Here is a 19,131-nt window from a genome sequence, read left to right as displayed (position 1 = left end):
AATTTCCATAAGACTGAGTATATGATTCAATATAAAATAAAAGCGGGATTTTTAAACGTTGCTTTTAGAAGACAACTTTTTATTGGCAATTTGCTTTATTCCATTATTAACAGTAAAATGCCTTCATACATTTAGAATTTTTTTAATTTCAAAAACACGAATCAAAAGAATTATTCCAGACTTCGTGAAAGGAAAAATTGTTCAATAGTTCCCATTCATCGAACTTGTAAGATACAAAAAGCTTTTATTGTAAGAGGTGCGAAACTTTGGAATAAACTTCCAGACATAATATTAGAGACGCACTTAGCTAGTTGTAGTTCGCTTTCAAAAAAATGATTTTTAACTTTTTATTTTCAAAAATGGTGAGTTTTTTGACACTACTTACTGGTAAAAATATTTTTTTTTCTTGTTTCAGATCAAAATTGAAATGCTAATCATACCCACCATCAAGGAATCTACTGCTGACCTTTTTATTTTTCTTAAACTATTTCATATTTACATAGCTTACAATATGCATTAAGAAACAATAATAATAAAAATATCTTATCTTAAATATTTACGTCAAAAAAAAATTCTTAAAAAACCTTCCAATTTAAATGCGTTCAGGGTGGCGTAACCCCTTCAATAATGTTACCTTTATCAGTTAGCTTTAATCTAAATTATAAATCAATAATATAAAGTCAAAGTCAACAGACGATATTTATCAATTTCTATTTTATACAGAAATATGTTTATTTTTAGTTGAGAAAAAAGTATCGACAATTTTTCAACGGTAACTAACCAGATGGAATAGAATTACATGCCTCGTTATGACACAGTGAAGGTTAAATTTTTTTACAAAACAAAAATAAAAGCATAATGTGTAAAATCTTATTTAAGGGTGTACTATGGCACCAACTATTTTTAACTGTTTTAATTTTTATAATATTTTTATAATTGTAGAGTAAAAAAAACAATAAAATGGAGTTAATCATTTTCTAGAGTAATAGAAATTTAATTTAATTTCTTTTTTGAATAATTCTTGAAATAATAAAATTTTGCTGACTTTCTTTTTATAAATTTTCTCATTTTTTCTTAATAACTATTAACACATCTTTTAGTCCTTGAAGATAGAATCCTTGATTGTTTCCCATAATTCTTCTATCTAAACTTTATCTTTTAAATCGCAACAAGCAAGAATTGTAAACAATAATTAAACGAATGATACTATTCACATCCTTTACATGTTATTACCGATAATTATTACAATACATCTTCATTATGTTTTACATAAATTATGTATTTTTAAAAAATATATATACATATTTAATTTATATTAAGTAATTAGTTTTCCAAGAGTAAATTAATGTATATATATATATATTATATATTAATTTACTCTTGGAAAATTTTAAGAATATTGTTTTTTATAAATTTGTATTATCTATTAATGATACTAGTGAACTAAGCGTGAAAAAAATTTCGAATAAAAAATTCAAATAATAATTTGATTATTTTTAAAGTTCTTATTGTTGCAATAATAATTACTAGGTTTTTCTATTATGTAATTGTAATGAGTCAACAATAGTAAAATTATATACATATATTTAAACACATATTTTCAATACTATTATTCACATTTTGTAAAACAAAATTGATAACACAATTTTCTCATATAATTTGCTTCCTTGATATTTATAACCTTGACCGAAATCTTACGTCCTTTAATAAAATTCTTGAGAATTGCGACGAGACGAGGTTATTGTCCTTCGAGGTAAGCACAACTATCTTCTTCGAGTCGATAACAATTATAATTTAATGATTCCTCTTCTCAAAACTTTCGAAAACTCAAAATGTTGTTGAAACTAAAAAGCCAAAATGTCACAAATAATTATAATACACCAATTCTATTATTAAAACAATGTAGAATGAGAATTTTTTTTAAAATAATAAAAATTATATTTAAATTAAGTTTATATATAAATCTTCATTGGACAGTTTTTAAATATATGTTGAATATGAAAATGGAAATTCAAAATAGAAAAAATTAGTAATTAATAAATTTTTTAAAACTATAGTTATTTAAACTTACACTTGAGGGGAAAATTATTTTCCAACTCGGGATGTAATATCAACCCAGAATGTTGCATAATCTTTCAAGACACTGCCACTGCAAAAGCAAAATTAAGAATTTTAGAAATACATTTTTAAGTAAAAATTATTATTATTATTAGGCTGCCTAACTAAATAGTGTGAAAGGGTAGATCCATTGAACAGAAAAATTATGTCGTGAAGAGCACCGATTTTTATGGTATCCGCAGTTTTAAATTTTGAAAATTTGACTTCAGATTCGTAATCAGCGACCTTAAAACCCTCTAGATACCTACTTTTAGAAAAATTTAACTACTTTCTTAAAATTCGTCCGCCATATTGGATCCGCCATTTTGAATTTTATCAATCTGACTTCATATGCGGGGTTAGTCAGATACCCTAGAAGCGCCTAGATACGCAGTTCTATAAGAATCTAGCTAGTTTTTAAAAATTCGTCCGCCATATTGGATCCGACATTTTGAATTATGAAAATCCGACTTTAGATTCTTAATAATCATCCCACTGTACTAAGGAATAGTCTTCAGAATTAAATATTTTTATTTTCAAATGAATACACTTTTTTTCTGTGCTCATGTTCTATTTAAAACTAATTTCACGTTATTATTGAATGTACAAAAAAAATGAAGAATAAAAAAATAATAATGCAGTAGAAATATAAACTGTAGTAAAAATAGTACTCAATAATTGCGGTTGTATGTTTGAAATCAGAAATATAATTTGATTTTATAATGTATTAGTAAATGCCTTTATATATACATATATATGCAAGGTATCGAATGGCACTAATAGTTATACCTAGGAAAATTGGTTTGACGTCAACAAGGAAAGTTCGTTTTCTGTTAAACGTTAACAGTAGCCCCGGTTTTTGTCGTTAGCCTCGACATTATCCAATCTACAACATGCACTCCTCATCGGTATGCCTGTATATATTCAACTTATAGATATATACACACATATATATTTAAGCATTCATTGCTATTAGCGCCAAGTACCAACCTTCATCTTACCCAATAAATCTCAACAGTTCAAAACTTTTTCCCTTCGAAACTAAATTGAATTCAACGAGGGAGGAAAGGAAAAATATAATATTGCATTGCAAGTAGATGTCATTCTAATTTTTTGTATATAAAAAAATTTTTTCAGGAAAAACAGTAATTTAAAAAAATTTAGTTTAAATATTCATTTATGATTATTTATACTCGTATTTATATAAAATAAAATCATCTCAATAAAATATATATGGAAATAATTGCACAAATGGGAAAAGGAAACAATTTTAGAGTACATTTCCTGAATGAATATATTCTTGAATGGCCATTGTTTCAAGAGGACTAATTAAAATTCTAAAGTCGGACAATTTTATTAACTGGACTTTATTACGTAGTCGGGGTTTTTATAGAAATAGGAAAAACGTTAATTATATTTTAGAACTTCGACAACATTAATCTCAAGATAAAAAACCGTGAACTGCATCTAACTCAAGGACATTTGTAGTAAAAGTTTAGGCTACCATTAAAGTTTACGTGAACCTGTTTTATATATATATATCTCTACGCAGTTACGATTTATCATTTAGAAAATTATAAAATGAAAATTCCATCTTCTTGTTTCATTTATATACAAATGAATTTATAATAAAAAAAATTAATCCTCAAGGTAAATATATATACAATATATAACTTTTTTTATTTTCTTATCTACTATACTCAGTTATTTGATTTCGTTTTCAAGGGAAAATAAAATCTGAGTGCTTCTAGTACAGAATGAAATTTATCGGTTTAACGGATATATAGTGGAGCATTGAGGAAACCAAGTACATATTGATGCGAACGAGAGCAAATTCCTTCTCTGACAAAGGAATGGAGAAAAAAAAAACTTGTGAGTATATATTTACTTAAAGGATGAATAAATTCCCATGAGAAAGAAAGTATTTTGGATTTCAATTTTCACATTGTTCTGTAGTGAAACGAGTAAATATGCAAAAATTAGGTTGAGGAGGGTAGTCTTATATCATGTGTGTAGGAGTACTGTGATTAACATTTAATATTTGAATTTTTAAGAAGGATTATAGTTCTCGTTGAAAGTGTACCTCAAATGTAAAATCAATATTAATTATTTAGTTATTAGAAAATAATTATAATAATTAATTAATAATTAATAATTAATTTTAATTATTTAATAATAATAATTAATTCAACTTACGTGAAGTAGACGTGTCCTCTTGCGTTTAAAGGAGCATTCCAAATGAGGGTAGCTTGATGCTTATCACGTGGATCAGCGTGGGTTATAGCACTGCATTCAGAGTGTGCTACAGTGTTGTCTGTTTTTGACCAAGAACCAATCCATTCGTGTGTATTTACATCACGTGCTTGCAGGAAGAATCCCTTAAAAGAATCTCCAACAATTTTCACTGAAAAATATATAAAAGAATATTGTTTGGTTTTATAATTCTTAATTTCATAGTAAACGGTACAATTGCTCCTTTGGTACATAAAATAATAGGGTTTTTTCTTCCTTCACAGAGAAAAGGGCATAAACAATTATAAATAGGACAATTCCAAATTTTACAATAAAACCATTATAATTGAGGTTCCAGTAAAATCTGATAAATGTAGAAAATAATTCTAATTTACTCAAAGGATTATTTGTGAGATGGCATTTGTGTAGGTCGGGTACAAAAAATGATGATGATGATGATGATGATGATGACAAACCAAAGTCATCGAAACGTCGCTTCTCTTCTTCTTCTAACAACAATAAATACTGTTTCATTCAAGAAACACAATCCTGATAGAAAAATAAAAAACAAGTTTAATTTTAAATTTAAATCTAACTTACAATGTTATCGAAATATTAGGTAATGTAATAACTAACTGTCTACTAACCGGGAAATAGCCGGAAATTTAATTTGACCGAGAAAAACCGGAAATAAGCCAGGAATTTTATGACAAACCGGGAATTTTTTCACCAAATTAAAAAAACTTTAATTATTTTAATTTGTTTTTAAAAAATCGGTTTTTATTTAAATTTTTATAGATATTTATACTAATCTCTAAATTTGAATTAAATTTGAGTTAAAAATAATAAATTTGATAGTAAAAAATCAGTCACTGATTCAAATATAGTATGTAAATAAATTAAAAGAATATTATCGAGGATTATCGAATTAATAGAAATTTTGTGAAATTCAACTAAAAATAATTAAATTTGTTGAAGAATTTCATTAAAAACTTTTTCACAAATCGAATTTTCGAAGTACATATTTTAATTTAATAATTGATAAATAATTGAATTTTCAAGTCACATTCTTATGTATTCATGTTTCTTAATGCAATGATTAGTAATTAAAATTTTTATTAATTAATTTAAAAAAAGATACACACTTAAAATTTTTTAATAAAATTGAATTTTCGTAAAGTTTTTTTTGAAAATGCTGAAAAATTATATTTTTGAAATTTTTCAATTCTATTGTTTCAAGATAATTGAATTTTTATAAACAAATAATTGAAAATTTTTTAAATAATTGAAATTTCTTTACTTTCTATCAAAAATAATTAAATTCTTTTAAAGAATTTTATTTATATTTTTCGAAAATAATCAAGGGAAGTTAGTCACCTTAAATATAATTTTATTTTTAAAAATTTCTCCGCAATATATTCAATTATTTTCATAAATAGTAAAACTCATTGCAGAATTTCAATTATTTTTAATCCAATTTTAATCGAATTCCTCGAAAAATGTAATTATTCTTAAAAATTTTATGAAAATTCGTCGAAAGAATTCAATTATTTCTAGAAACTGTAAAAAAAATTCTTCTCAAGAATTCAATTATTTCCATAAATAGCAAAATTCTTTAGATTTACTAAATTCTTTTGAATATTATTTTTAAAAAAAATTCTTCACAAGAATTTAATTATTTTCATAAATTTTCATGAAATTCTAAAAAACAATTCAATTATTTTTAAAAGTAATAAAATTCTTCGCAGAAATTCAATTATGTTTAACAATTTTTTTAAATTGTCCTCAAAATTTCAATTACTTTAATAAATAATTAAATTGTTCTCCACAATAAAATTATTTTTAAAAATTTTAATAAAATTCTACGCAAACATTTAATTATTTTTTATAAATAATAAAATTCTTTTGAAAAATTTAATTACTTTTATAAATAGTAAAATTCTTTGCACAAATTCAATTAATATTAATAAATTTTAATAAAAATGAATTAATCAAATTTTCAATTGTAATTATGAACAGATAAGATTATTTTAAAAAATTGACAAAATTCTTTGTTTAATTCAATTATTTTCCAATGTTTTAATTAAAATTATTTAAAAAAAACATTATTTTAAAAAAATTTAAAGAAAATCGTCAAAAGAAATTTTATTATTCATTTATTATTCAAAGCCATTTGTAGATTTATTTATGTTTGAAATCAAATGAATTTAAATTTAATGAGAAAAAAAAACCGGAAAAAATTAGGACAAAGCCGGAAAATAACCGGGAATTTTTTTGAACGAAAAGAGTAGACACCCTGAGTAAGTACCTAATATTATATTTCTCTAAATAAAGAAGATGTCTATTGACATTTGAAAATCGCTTTTCTTAATATTTCTTTATTAAAGTATTAATATTTTAATATTATCGTTATTACTGTTTTAAAAAATCAATCTGGGAATATTTTATTTTTAAATATGCAATTTAAAAAAATAGGTTATACTATATTAATGTTAGCTGTCAGTTATGGAAAAGTCGAGAAGTTCGGTCGATGCAGGTCGATGACAATTAAAAAATTAGACTATACGATTTTTGCCAATTAACAAAAGAATAAACGAAATAATCGAAAAACAAAGACGATAACGAACAAAATCGCTTGAAAAAAATGAAATTCTCGGATCGAAATGAAACACTATAGATGACATATAAAACAATTATATTATTTTTTCAAAGGATCGAATCTTCCACTTATTTCAAATAGTACTTTTTACTAATTAGTTTTTTACTTTTTACTTTCGTTTAAGGGATTAAAATCAATCATTTCAATCACACTTCTTTTTAAACTTATATAATTTAGTTGAATTGAAATAGAACAAGATTGAGTTAAGATATAAAAAAAAGGTTTCAAATAATAATTCTATAATTAATACAAGAAAATGAGGTACACTTTGATAATAATTATAAGCAATGTATGTATTTTCGCGTGACCAGAATCGAGTAAATTATATATATGTATGTATGTATGTGTGTATAATATACGCGTTCATGTAAAATGAGGTCTGCAAAGCGATGCGTGTAATTCTCACAGTAGTGAAGAATGACTGTGATCAGCCAATCAGTTTGAAAGTGTAATGTTACAACATCCACTTGAATAGTGATTCTAAAGCTGAGAGACAGAGAGAGAGAGAGAGCAATGCACTTTGATCATAGTAGACCTTCAGATAGTCATCTATCCGTTATCCCTTACCTCCTATTCTCAATTCCAATTTTAATTATATTGATTTCCTAGTACTAATCTCTATATAATATACGCGGATTTCAAATGCACATCTATTATGCCATGTACGTCTGACCACAGAATTCTCTTTCTACTGAGCACACAGTTCAATTTATAGGTATTGAAAATTATGCTTTGGAAATAATGAGTTTATTGAAGATGCAATATTGTAGAATGCATTGTTATATACAATTGTACATTTCAACATTAATGCAGTGACAATGGAATTTGTCAATCATTCAATGCGCTTTATATGAACTTGAAATTTATAAAATAATTTTCGTATTGATAGAGATTGAGAAATTTATAAATTGGAAAATGAACCTTAAGGGGTTATGACACTCTAGGATTTTCAAAAAATCGATTTTTTTTTTGCTTTAAATGGTCCCTTGGAGTCTCAAATGTAACATATTGAAAGATTATGGACGTAAGAAATTCAAAAATAGCTTATTTTCAAAGTTTCGTGCAGGGCTTTACAGCGCGCGGTGAGCCCTGTACTGCGCGGGGGAGGGATACTTGAAGGGTCTACGAAGGTATACAGCAGATGTATTTAAAATTGTTAGTGACTAGAGTGTATTCAAGTAAGATAAGAGTAAGATAAGGACCTTAATCAGGAAGGACAATTATATGGTGCAGGCATTGCAGATTTAAGGTATTTAAAAATTATGTATGCTTTTTTACAATTTCAAACTTTAAACGCGATTATCTCAAAACTAAATTTTTCAAACTGGCCGCACCAATAATTTTTACAATTTTCAACCGATTAAGTTCAAATTTTGCACACATCTTTAATAATATATTGTCTAAAGGAAAGCGTAGGATTTTTTTTATTGCATAGATCATTTGCTATTAACAATTTACTGACCAATTTTTTGGCAAATTTTCATAACTAAAATTTAGAAGTATACGCCAATCGGCCAAAAATCAATATATCCAAAAAAATCCTACGCTTTCCTTTAGCTACTGTAATAAGGAATAAGAAACGATTTTGATAATTATGCTATTTCAAAATTTACAGGAACGGATGGTGTGGCCGCGGACCCTTCACGCCAAAAACCAGATTAGAAAAATCAGCGTCAGCGCCACAAATTTCAATAAAATTTTATAATATTTATATTTTTTACACTTTAATCAGAAATTATTATGTCCTCAGAACATAATTGTCAAACTTACATCAAACTGTTCTCGCTTCAGTATTAAATTATCTTCTATTTGAACTAAAATAGTTGGACAAAAGTATTATTTAAACTATTTTTTTTAAACCTTAAAGTGAATTTTTTTTTTAAAGTGCACTTTTTTTCAATCTTCGAAAAAATTTGGAATTTTTTAATTTCTTTGGTATTTTTTTAGTTCAAATAGAAAAGACAGTTATAAAAAGTAAAAAAAAATTGGTTTGACTGTTTCAGATGCATCGTACGACCTCCATCACCGGCACCGATTTAAAAATACAGACTGCAGAGCTCCACAAAAATCGTTGTTACTAAGAAGAATTTAAATATTTTTTTAAAATAAAAGTTGGTTTTTGAAGCTCAAATACAGAAGAATATCAGCCAAAAATTTCGTTTACCGCAATCATTTCCTTCCCTTTCAAAAAAATTCCTGAAAAAACATTTTTTTTTCGCCTTCTAAAGGAGACTACGTCCTTAATTCGTAATTAGAACAATGATGAATCACAATTTCTTTTTCTATTTCTACAGAGTAAGGAAATTTAAAATAATAGCAAATATTACTGAGCAGGATATAACGATAGAATTTCATATATTTGTCAGTCCTAGTTTTTGTTTAAGTTAAAAAGTGAAGACAAGGTCGTCATTGTGAAAGAGTCGAGTAAAAATAAAAGTTTCAGTTTAAACTGTCGCGTGCTAAAGTTGATCATCACTATACTCTAACTCATTACCGACATACAATTTATCTTCCACGCTTCTTTCTCTCCGTTTATGTGAACCAAATGCTATCATGTACAATGCATTTGTACATGCAGCAGACAAATTTTCTATATTTATGTTCATTTGCGTGATGTACAAAATCGATACTCGAACTGCTCCCACCATCAGCTTTTTGCACATTTAAACTATATAAAATCAGAGTTGCCACAAAAATCTAATTTTTTTTTCCTGATTTCCAAAAAAAAAATTTTGATCTTTTCCCTCACACTGAAGAATATTCAGATTCACTCCAAAAATTATTAGATACTCAAAAAAAATTAAAATTGTATAAACAATAATTGAAATTCTGCGATAAGTTTTGTTATTTTTGAAAGTATAATTGAATTCTTGCAACGAATTTTATTAAAAGCTTTTTTAAAGAATTAAAATACTGTAAAGAATTTTATTTGTGAAAATAATTGAATTTAGGAGAAAAAAAAAAAATAATAATAATATAATTATCATATTATTTGGTATTTATAAAAATAATAAATTTCTTGTGAAAAGTTTTATTCAAATTTTTTTAAATCATTGAATTTCTCAGAATTTTTAAAAACTTTTTGAAAATAATTAAATTCTATCAAGAAATATTTCATTAAACAAGTTGTTCATTTTATGACCATTAAGCTTCCTCAATATATAAAAATTGCGGTTTTGCAAACTTTTGAAAAATTATGTACAAAAGGGTTCGTCCAGAAGATTGGTTAAAAATAAAATTATATAAATCATTTATAAGTTGTTGTATAAATATTTGGTGAAATTTACACTTTCATTTGCCAATTGCTTCTATTTTATGATAGAATAATCATTTCAAAATATTAATATTAATATTAAATTAATTATGAAAAAAATACCAAATTTGAATTTTTTGTGAAAAAGAAAAATATTTATTAATTTTATAAATTTTGATAAAATATATACTTTGTATACATCAATCGATTCGTTTTCTTGACAGGAATGTAATTTTGAGAATAATTAATAAAAATATTAACAAATAAAAAAATTATTTCAGAAAATACAAAAAAAAATTTTCTGAATTTTAAAAAAATTGTATAAAAAAAAATTTTGTACATATTTTTGAAAATCCTTGTGTCAGATTTCAGGTATTAATGACTGCAATAAACCTGCAAAATTTCAGGACAATCCATCAAAATTTGTCTGAGATAATTTGTACACAATTTTTGTGACATACACACACACACACACACATACACACACACACACACACATACACACATACATACACACACATACATCTGGACATTTGCTCATAATTGAATATACATATGTTCTAGATGAAAATGAGTCCATATAACCTTGTTTTGAAAAATTGAAAATCGTCACCAATGCAAAGCTTCCTCATGAGGAAGCAAAAATTAAAAATAATTGAAATCTGACGAAGAATTTTATTAAATTATTTTTTAAATAATTGAAAATAATTGAAATCTAAGAAAGAATTTTATTAAATTGTTTTTTAAATAATTATATTCCTGTGAAAATGTTTATTTTTGAAAATAATTGAATTCTTGGGAAAAATTTTATTAAAATTTCTTAAATAATTTAATTGCTTCGAAGAATTTTATTTTTTACAAAAATAATTGAATTGTTTCTAAGATTTTTAGAAACATTTTTTGACAACAATTATATTCCTAGGAAGAATGTTATATTTTAAGAAAATACTTTTATTCTATGATCAATTTTATTATAATTTAAAATTTTGAAGTGAAATTCATTTTTTCATCAATTTTTATTAGAAATTTTTTCGAGAATTCAATTATTTAAATACAAAAATAAATAATTTATTAAATAATTGAATATTTCTTAAAATTGAATTTTTATAAAGAATTTTATAAAAAATTTTTTAAATAATTGAATTTTTTCGGCGAATTTAAAAAAAATTTAAGAATAAATGCAATTTTCTAATAATTGAAAATAATAATAATAACACTGTGTTACAAAAAATGAAAAAATAAAATTACTTTGAATCGGACCTAATACAACTTGTTCGTCTTGAAAAACTGAAGAAAATGGTATATAATAAATTGCTGAAACACCCCCAAAATTTCATTTTAGAGCAAAAAAACCAATTTTTTGTAGTTCAAGTATAAAATATCTTATAACTTTGTAATTTTTGGTCCGATTTCAACGATTTTTATATGATTTTAAAGCTGAATAACAGGGCTTTCCAATCATTATCGGTATTTTTTGTTATAGTTAAATATGAATTTAGAAAATTAAGAAAAAGATCGAAAATAGTACTTTTTTAAATAATTTTTCAACTTTAGTACTAATTTTCTGCCCCAAATTTTATTTGAAGTAGTTTCTTTCAATTACACGTTTAAAGAGTATTTAATCCTGCGTCGAATGCAATATTTTTTAAGAGAATTCGTTAAAAATTGACTGAGTTATTCCATTTTTTAGTTTTGCAGTCATATTATTGAATTTATGCTTAAGAGAGTATTTTCTTTTTTTCTTACCTATATTTGTTGCTTTTTCTTTGTTATTGATTTCGTACAACATTTTCTTAAATTTAACAATGCAGTAAATTATGTTCTTAATATAAATATTAAGTATTAATGATAGAACACAAAAAGATAAATTTTAAAATTCAAATATACTCATTAACGATTAATTTTTTTTCAGTTTTGTTGAAACAACTTTTTTCCTAAAATTATATTACACATAGTTTCTTTTAAAACAATTTATTGTTTTATTAACGATTTCCACAAGTTGTCTATTAGATATGTAATATTGAAACAAATGCAAACGACATTTATGACAGATTGTTCTTTCCTTGGTTACTGGTTATTTTGTGTACGTATCGAGTTAGAGTTTGAATTTATTCGATTTCATTTAAATTGTTTTATTGTACGTATAGTTCGTTCATAAAATTTGGTATTCCTTGTTGATGTGCAGAAGATAAAATGTGCGATAAACGTAATAGTTTTTGTTATATATGTGGCTATTTTGTGGACAATCGCCATCGGTACAAATTTGAAAGCAACAAAGTTGCCATTGAAGAATATAATAAATTATTTAATACTTCTTATGACGGTAGTTCTTGGTATGAGCCGGAGTACATATGTTTACTTTGTTTAACAATACTTAAAATAGGAAAATCCAAAAATAACGAAAAGCACACTTCCTTGCCCTTCTCGGTTCCAATGACATGGCATTATCAAGTTTATCATAAATCGGATGATTGTTACTTTTGTCAAACAAATATTGTAGGTCATCAATATAAAACGCGTAAGTTAATAAAATATGCCGATGTTTTGACTATCACAAAACCAGTACTTCTTGAGTCTTCTAAGACTGAAAAAGCGGAAAAAGAGGAATTGCCTGATTATTTTGATCAAAAGATGAATGATCTAAAGATTTCTGAAGATACAGATTATGTTCCACCCTCATCGTGTTCAAAGGAACCACATTTTGTTTCAAATCTGGATTTTATCGATCTTTTACGCGATCTAAAATTATCTGGAAGACAGTCTGAAGTCCTTGGTTCTAGATTAAAACAGTGGAATTTGGTCGAAAGAGATTTTAAAGTAACTTCCTGCAGAAATAATGATAAAAATTTGTTTAAAGAAATTTTTAAAACTGCCAATGACTGTAGCAATCTCGTGTATTGTTCGAACATTCCAGAGTTATTTTCAATTTTAAATCACGATTACATACCAGAGGACTGGCGACTATTTATTGATGGATCATGCAAAAGTAAGAATTTTTTCAACAAAATAAGGTGAAAATAAATTGTTTTTATAATTTAGCTAGAATGTACATACTTCTTTTTCTTTAGGTTTGAAGGCTGTATTGTTGCATAATGAGAATAAACTCCCATCAGTTCCTTTAGCGTATGCAACTGATTTGAAGGAAACATATGGGACATTGGCAAAAATTCTTGAATCCATCAATTATGCTGCCCATGAATGGAAAATTGTCAGTGATTTAAAGGTTTTAACAATTTTGTTAGGGATGCAAGGTGGTTATACGAAATATCCTTGTTATTTCTGTGAATGGGATAGTCGCGCACCAAACAAGTATGATCGAAAAGAATGGCCAGCACGTAAAATGTTTCAGCTTGGAAAGAAAAATGTTTTAAACATTCCTCTAGTGCAACCAGAAAATATTATATTACCACCCTTACATTTGAAACTTGGCTACATGAAGCAATTTGTTAAAGCTTTAAATTCGAATAGCGAAGCATTTCTACATCTTCAGAAAGTGTTTCCTAAATTAAGTGACGCTAAAATTAAAGCAGGTACGGCAGATTAGGTTGTAAAATATTTTTTTAGGCCTCAATTTTGCTGAAATAAATTACATTAATCACGATATTAACTGAATTCGTGGTCTTCGTTGACTTAATACTAAGTAAGCATACATATTAATATTTAAAACTAATTTTCTCATACTTTGTAGGTGTATTTGTTGGACCTCAAATAAGAAAGATTATGCGAGACAAAGAGTTTGCTGATAAATTAAATGATGTAGAAAGAAGAGCCTGGGATAGTTTTATTTCATTGTGCATTAATTTTCTTGGAAACCATAGGAGTGACAACTATGTTGATGTTGTCCAAGAATTTTTGACAGCATATGCTGAAATGGGATGCAATATGTCAATTAAGGTCCATTATTTACACTCCCATTTGGATTTTTTTCCTGACAACCTTGGTCAGTTCAGTGATGAACAAGGGGAGAGATTCCATCAGGAAATTCAGCATATTGAAAAACGCTTTCAAGGGAAAAGTTCTGTAAACATGATTTCAGAATATTGTTGGTCTCTGAAACGAGACACTGATGATTCTTTGTTCAAAAGAAGTACAAAAAATAAGCATTTTTAATTCAGATTGTACTTTGTTTCTTATGATTAAAATATTCAGTTCACAATTAATGAAATTGTTAAAATTTACAAACGATTTCAAGATACTTAATATTTATGTTAAGAACATAATTTACTACATTGTAAAATTTGAAAAAATGTTGTCAGAAATCAATAACAAAGAATAAGCAACAAATATAGGTAAGAAAAAAAGAAAATACTCTCTTAAGCATAAATTCAATAATATGACTGCAAAACTAAAAAATGGAATAACTCAGTCAATTTTTAACGAATTCTTTTATACAATATTGCATTCGACGCAGGATTAAATACTCTTTAAACATGTGATTGAAAAAAACTACTTCAAATAAAATTTGAGGCAAAAAATTAGTACTAAAGTTGAAAAATTATTTAAAAAATTACTATTTTCGATCTTTTTCTTAATTTTTTGAATTCATTTTTAACTATAACAAAAAATACCGATAATGATTGGAAAGCCCTGTTATTCTGCTTTAAAATGATATACAAATCGTTGAAATCGGACCAAAAATTACAAAGTTATAAGATATTTTATACTTGAACTGCAAAAAATTGGTTTTTTTGCTCTAAAATGAAATTTTGGGGGTGTTTCAGCAATTTATTATATACCATTTTCTTCAGTTTTTCAAGACGAACAAGTTGTATTAGGTCCGATACAAAGTAATTTTTCACTGTTGCACAGTGTAATAATTGAAATTTTAACGACAATTTTTTTTTTGCTGAAGTTCTGGGTAAACTTCGTAAAATTATCTATTTATCAAATAATAAACCTTCGAAAATTAATTACTCAAAAAATATCGAATTTAATTCTCAAAGTACATATAAATAAAAATTTAAGCTAATAGTGCGTAGATTGACGTCATTAATTAGAAAATAGTTTAGACTGAAACAAATAAGTATCAATAAAAAAGTTTTCTTAGAAAAAAATACAAATTAATTACATTGTGTAGACAATAAAATTAATGCCTCGTATGTTTCTAGGTCAAGTTTGTTCACTCAGTTCGCAGTGAATAAGTAATTATATTATTAAATATAATTTCGTTTGCTTTATATAAAGTTTTATTTTGATTGTCAATTTGCATTCTCGTGATGGAAAAAAATTAGACGTTTCAATATAACCTTCCATCAGTATAAAAGTTAATTATATGAAATCATTTGAAATTTTTTTTTAATGTGGACATAAAAGTTCTTCTATTAGTTGATTAATTGTTTACAATTTATTACTTTTGGGAAATGACTTTCGTGACTTTTTGTATTTCTCCTATTTACTAAATTTTATTAATAAATTTACCAAACTTTTGACAATATTAAATTAAATTATAAATAATAATAGTAACTTATTATTTTTTAATAAAAGTGGATGGATTAATAATAACAGATTATATCTTTATAATTTTTTTTTCTGTTAAAATGTTTTCCATGGAAAACTAAAAAAATAATATTATCGATAGGGTAACTGTACCAATTGTCGAGGGTTTTAGGCAACATGTGACTTTGACATTTTTTTTCTCGGAAGTAAATGCACTTTAAAATTTGATTTTTGTATATTTGGACGAAGGATCTAATAATGTTTAATATTCATATTTATTTTTTTAATATAAACTAAATTGTTAAGCAAAAAATATATTTAAAAGTCAATCGAGCAAAAGCACCATTTTTCGATGGTCTTGTGCTAATTTCTCGAGGGTCTGTTCCAATTGTCGAGGGTATGACATTTTTAAACATATAACCCAATATAACCTAACAATTAACCTGTACAGATATTAGAAAATCGAGTAGATATTTATTTTTTTGATAAAAATATTATAGAACATTACCAGAAAACAAATATATTTATTTAACTATAATTGAATAATTTATAATATCGATATAAAACATTTTTATAGTAGATGATACAGGACAGAAAATTATTTAACTGTTTTTTAAACTTTTATAAATATAAGTTAATTAAATTTAATCAATTTTGTTAATCAGACATTAATTGAAAAAATAAATTAATTTAAGTCACATTAAATTTGTAAACGAATAAAATAAACTTTAATTACAAACTGTAAATATAATGGTTAATTATAATTAAACTATAGTACAAAATTTTTTAGTTTTGAATTTTGCATTTTTTTATTAATTTTTTTTCGGTCTTCCTCGTTTTTTTGGTTGATTATTTTCTGTTGGTTGTAAATTTTTGGAGCATTTTTTTTCTTTTTCTCTGTACCTATAAATGTTTGGCATTTATGTTTGACGTTTAGTAAATAAACACTTAACCATCGATAAATGGTGCATCAGCGAAAAAAGTGACTACACCAATTTTCGAGTCATTACCTCGAAAAATGGAACTCTCAAAAAAAAGGAACCAAATACCGATGATTTGCTTTTAAAAAATATTAAATATTTTTTTTTAACAAAAAAACATGCATACAAAATTAATTTAGTTCGTGTACAAAATTATAATAATAATTTTGTACACAAAAAGTCATTATAAATACGTTTAATTTGCATTTCTAAAAATCTGTTTTAATCAACCTGAAGTATTAAGAAAATGGAGATTCGTGTAAATTTCACAGCAGTGAATTATAATATTAATTAAATAATTATTTTAGTAGAATCGCTACGAAATTTGTATATATAAATATACAGTTGAAAATACAAAGATTATTTAGAAATTTTTTTTGTTCTTAAATATTATATATTATACTATTTATCTAAAAAAGAAAATTATTATCCTCGACAATTGGAGCACCCTCGGCAATTGGTGCAGTTACCCTAGGCTATATTGACATGACAGTTTTGAAAGTTTCATTAATAATATTGATCCTAATTTTCAAAAAATTTATTATTCACCATTGGAAATAATTAATTCACTGACTATGTTTTTAAAGAAATATAAATATTTCAAAGTGAATAAGAATATCAATCAGGTTTAATATAAATATAATCAACTTTTTAATTTGAAAATTAAATTTTAGAAATATATCAAATTATCCTTTCGAATTGAAAGAAATATTTATAATTTGGAGATAGAATAGTTATTTTCGATTAAATTAGGAAATAGAAGAAACTCGGAAAATAATTTTTGTGCATTTTCAATATAGGAATTATTTTCAAATCTAAATAAATTAAATAAATCAAATTTAAATAAATAAATAAGTCTAAATAATTTTCAAGTTGTTTCATTCATCGAACTCGTTTTTTTTCAAGTTTATTACATCAAAAAGAATTATGTAACTTATTACCATTAAATATTGAAATCAATTTCGTTGATCGACAGAGATTTGTGAATATATACGAATATATAAATTGATGAATAAATTTCATATGTAAATTTACTGCTGGGCGTCAGAAAAAAAAAATTTTTTTTTTGTACACAATTACAAAAAAATCAGTGCAGAAAAAATTGAATTTCATAATTCTTTTTTTTTTGCGATAGTAACATAAAGTTTAGTTTGCATTCAAAAATTAATTGCGTGGGTCATATTGTTATGAGAAATAATTCTAAATTAATAAAACAATTGGAACAATGCAATATTGCATCACAAAATATATAAGGAAAATACTAAAAGAAAATGCATTACATTTACCTTTTTCAATTAATTAACTAGGAAAAAAAGTACTTTGCATTTATTGAAAAAACGCTTTTATTAGTTGATTATCACAGTTGGTATTTAACAAAAACAAATATATAAAAACAAGTACATATTCTTAAATTAAGAATATTTTTCTTTCGGTGCATGGAGGTGTCTCACAACTGGACACACTCTATATTTAAAATTAAAGGTCCTAAAGAACAAAAAATTTTTTTGTAAAAAGCAAAAATGCAAAACGAAAATTAATGGTAAGTGTTTTTGTAAATATTCAATTTTATTAGTGTCGCGTGGGTACATACCCGTTATTTGTGCACCGGGCTGAAATTGTTCGGCAGAGGCAATAACAGCATAAGGGTTGGTTGCCAAAGGTTGTGGTTTAGCTTGACCGTGATAAGGCTGATTGGGTCGTGGCTTCACACAAGCGTCTACTGGTGCTCCATCCGGAAATCCCTCAGCAAACGTTAACGAGGCGACAATAGTCGACAGCAAAATTGCTAACTGTTTTCCACTACCCATCTCTCTCAATTTAACCCTTTGCCTTTTCTCTGTAAAGCCAATTTTCATTAAATTTTCTTCCCAAACCTAACACTGAAACTTTACTAGAATTAAAAAACAAAATTTAACACAATGTTACAGAAATATTAAAAAAAAAAGAAACTTTATTAACTATAAATATGACTGAATTTTTATTTAAATTATTCTACATCAAGGAATAATTTTATTCAATACAAAAATTTAATTAACGAATAGAAATAATTTGAAACAAAGCTTCTTTCTAAAACAAAGTATTAAAATATACTTTTGATATTTAATAAAAAAAATTTTCTACAGTTCATTGCGTGATCATATGAGAGAGAAAATTATTTGTTACCCTCAACTGAAAATTCTGTGAACGTGTTCGTAACAGAACAACTTGAAAGAAACTGCAATGACTGTTTTACTGCTTTGAGTCAAAAGTGGTTGGAATCCCACCTTTGAATCGTAAATGTGTAATTGTTACTTTCACTTGGATTATTTCGCAGTTGTAATAACCGGATCGCGTAAACCTTACCTTATATTTTTCTTCGTCTTTATTTTTTATTTATTTCCTACCTTTTTTTTGTAAAACAACCAAATTACTTAATTTTGTGGAAAAAGGAATTTAATTTTTTGGGTATCCAATTTTTTTATTGATGACATATT

General features: G+C 25.4%; 2 protein-coding genes across 2 annotated transcripts; one reads left to right on the top strand and one right to left on the bottom strand.

Annotated features, from left to right (window-relative positions):
• Positions 1-1,567: 1,567 nt before the first annotated feature.
• LOC122505797 (putative defense protein 3) lies at positions 1,568-18,910 on the bottom strand. The gene is made up of 5 exons (XM_043617637.1): positions 18,821-18,910; positions 18,249-18,494; positions 4,294-4,501; positions 2,072-2,149; positions 1,568-1,844 (listed from the first exon to the last, which is right to left on the bottom strand). Exons 2-4 carry the CDS (start codon positions 18,463-18,465, stop codon positions 2,086-2,088), a joined length of 489 nt encoding a protein of 162 aa, XP_043473572.1. The 5' UTR covers positions 18,466-18,494; positions 18,821-18,910; the 3' UTR covers positions 1,568-1,844; positions 2,072-2,085.
• Positions 12,156-14,692, top strand: LOC122505796. Its single transcript, XM_043617636.1, has 2 exons — positions 12,156-13,227; positions 13,310-14,692. Exons 1-2 carry the CDS (start codon positions 12,435-12,437, stop codon positions 13,783-13,785), a joined length of 1,269 nt encoding a protein of 422 aa, XP_043473571.1. The 5' UTR covers positions 12,156-12,434; the 3' UTR covers positions 13,786-14,692.
• Positions 18,911-19,131: the final 221 nt, after the last annotated feature.

Source organism: Leptopilina heterotoma, unplaced genomic scaffold (assembly GCF_015476425.1).
Source record: "Leptopilina heterotoma isolate Lh14 unplaced genomic scaffold, ASM1547642v1 Lhet_369, whole genome shotgun sequence".
Taxonomy (NCBI): domain Eukaryota; kingdom Metazoa; phylum Arthropoda; class Insecta; order Hymenoptera; family Figitidae; genus Leptopilina; species Leptopilina heterotoma.
This window is presented reverse-complemented; position numbering and strand designations above follow the sequence as displayed.

Excerpts from the sequence above, each read along its gene's own strand:
- LOC122505796 (XM_043617636.1), top strand. The coding sequence starts at position 12,435 with ATGTGCGATAAACGTAATAGTTTTTGTTATATATGTGGCTATTTTGTG. Across the intron at positions 13,228-13,309 it reads TATTGATGGATCATGCAAAA|GTTTGAAGGCTGTATTGTTG; the intron begins GTAAGAATTTTT and ends CTTTTTCTTTAG.
- LOC122505797 (XM_043617637.1), bottom strand. The coding sequence starts at position 18,465 with ATGGGTAGTGGAAAACAGTTAGCAATTTTGCTGTCGACTATTGTCGCC. Across the intron at positions 4,502-18,248 it reads GCCCGGTGCACAAATAACGG|TGAAAATTGTTGGAGATTCT; the intron begins GTATGTACCCAC and ends TATATTTTTCAG. Across the intron at positions 2,150-4,293 it reads AGAGGACACGTCTACTTCAC|TGGCAGTGTCTTGAAAGATT; the intron begins GTAAGTTGAATT and ends TTGCTTTTGCAG.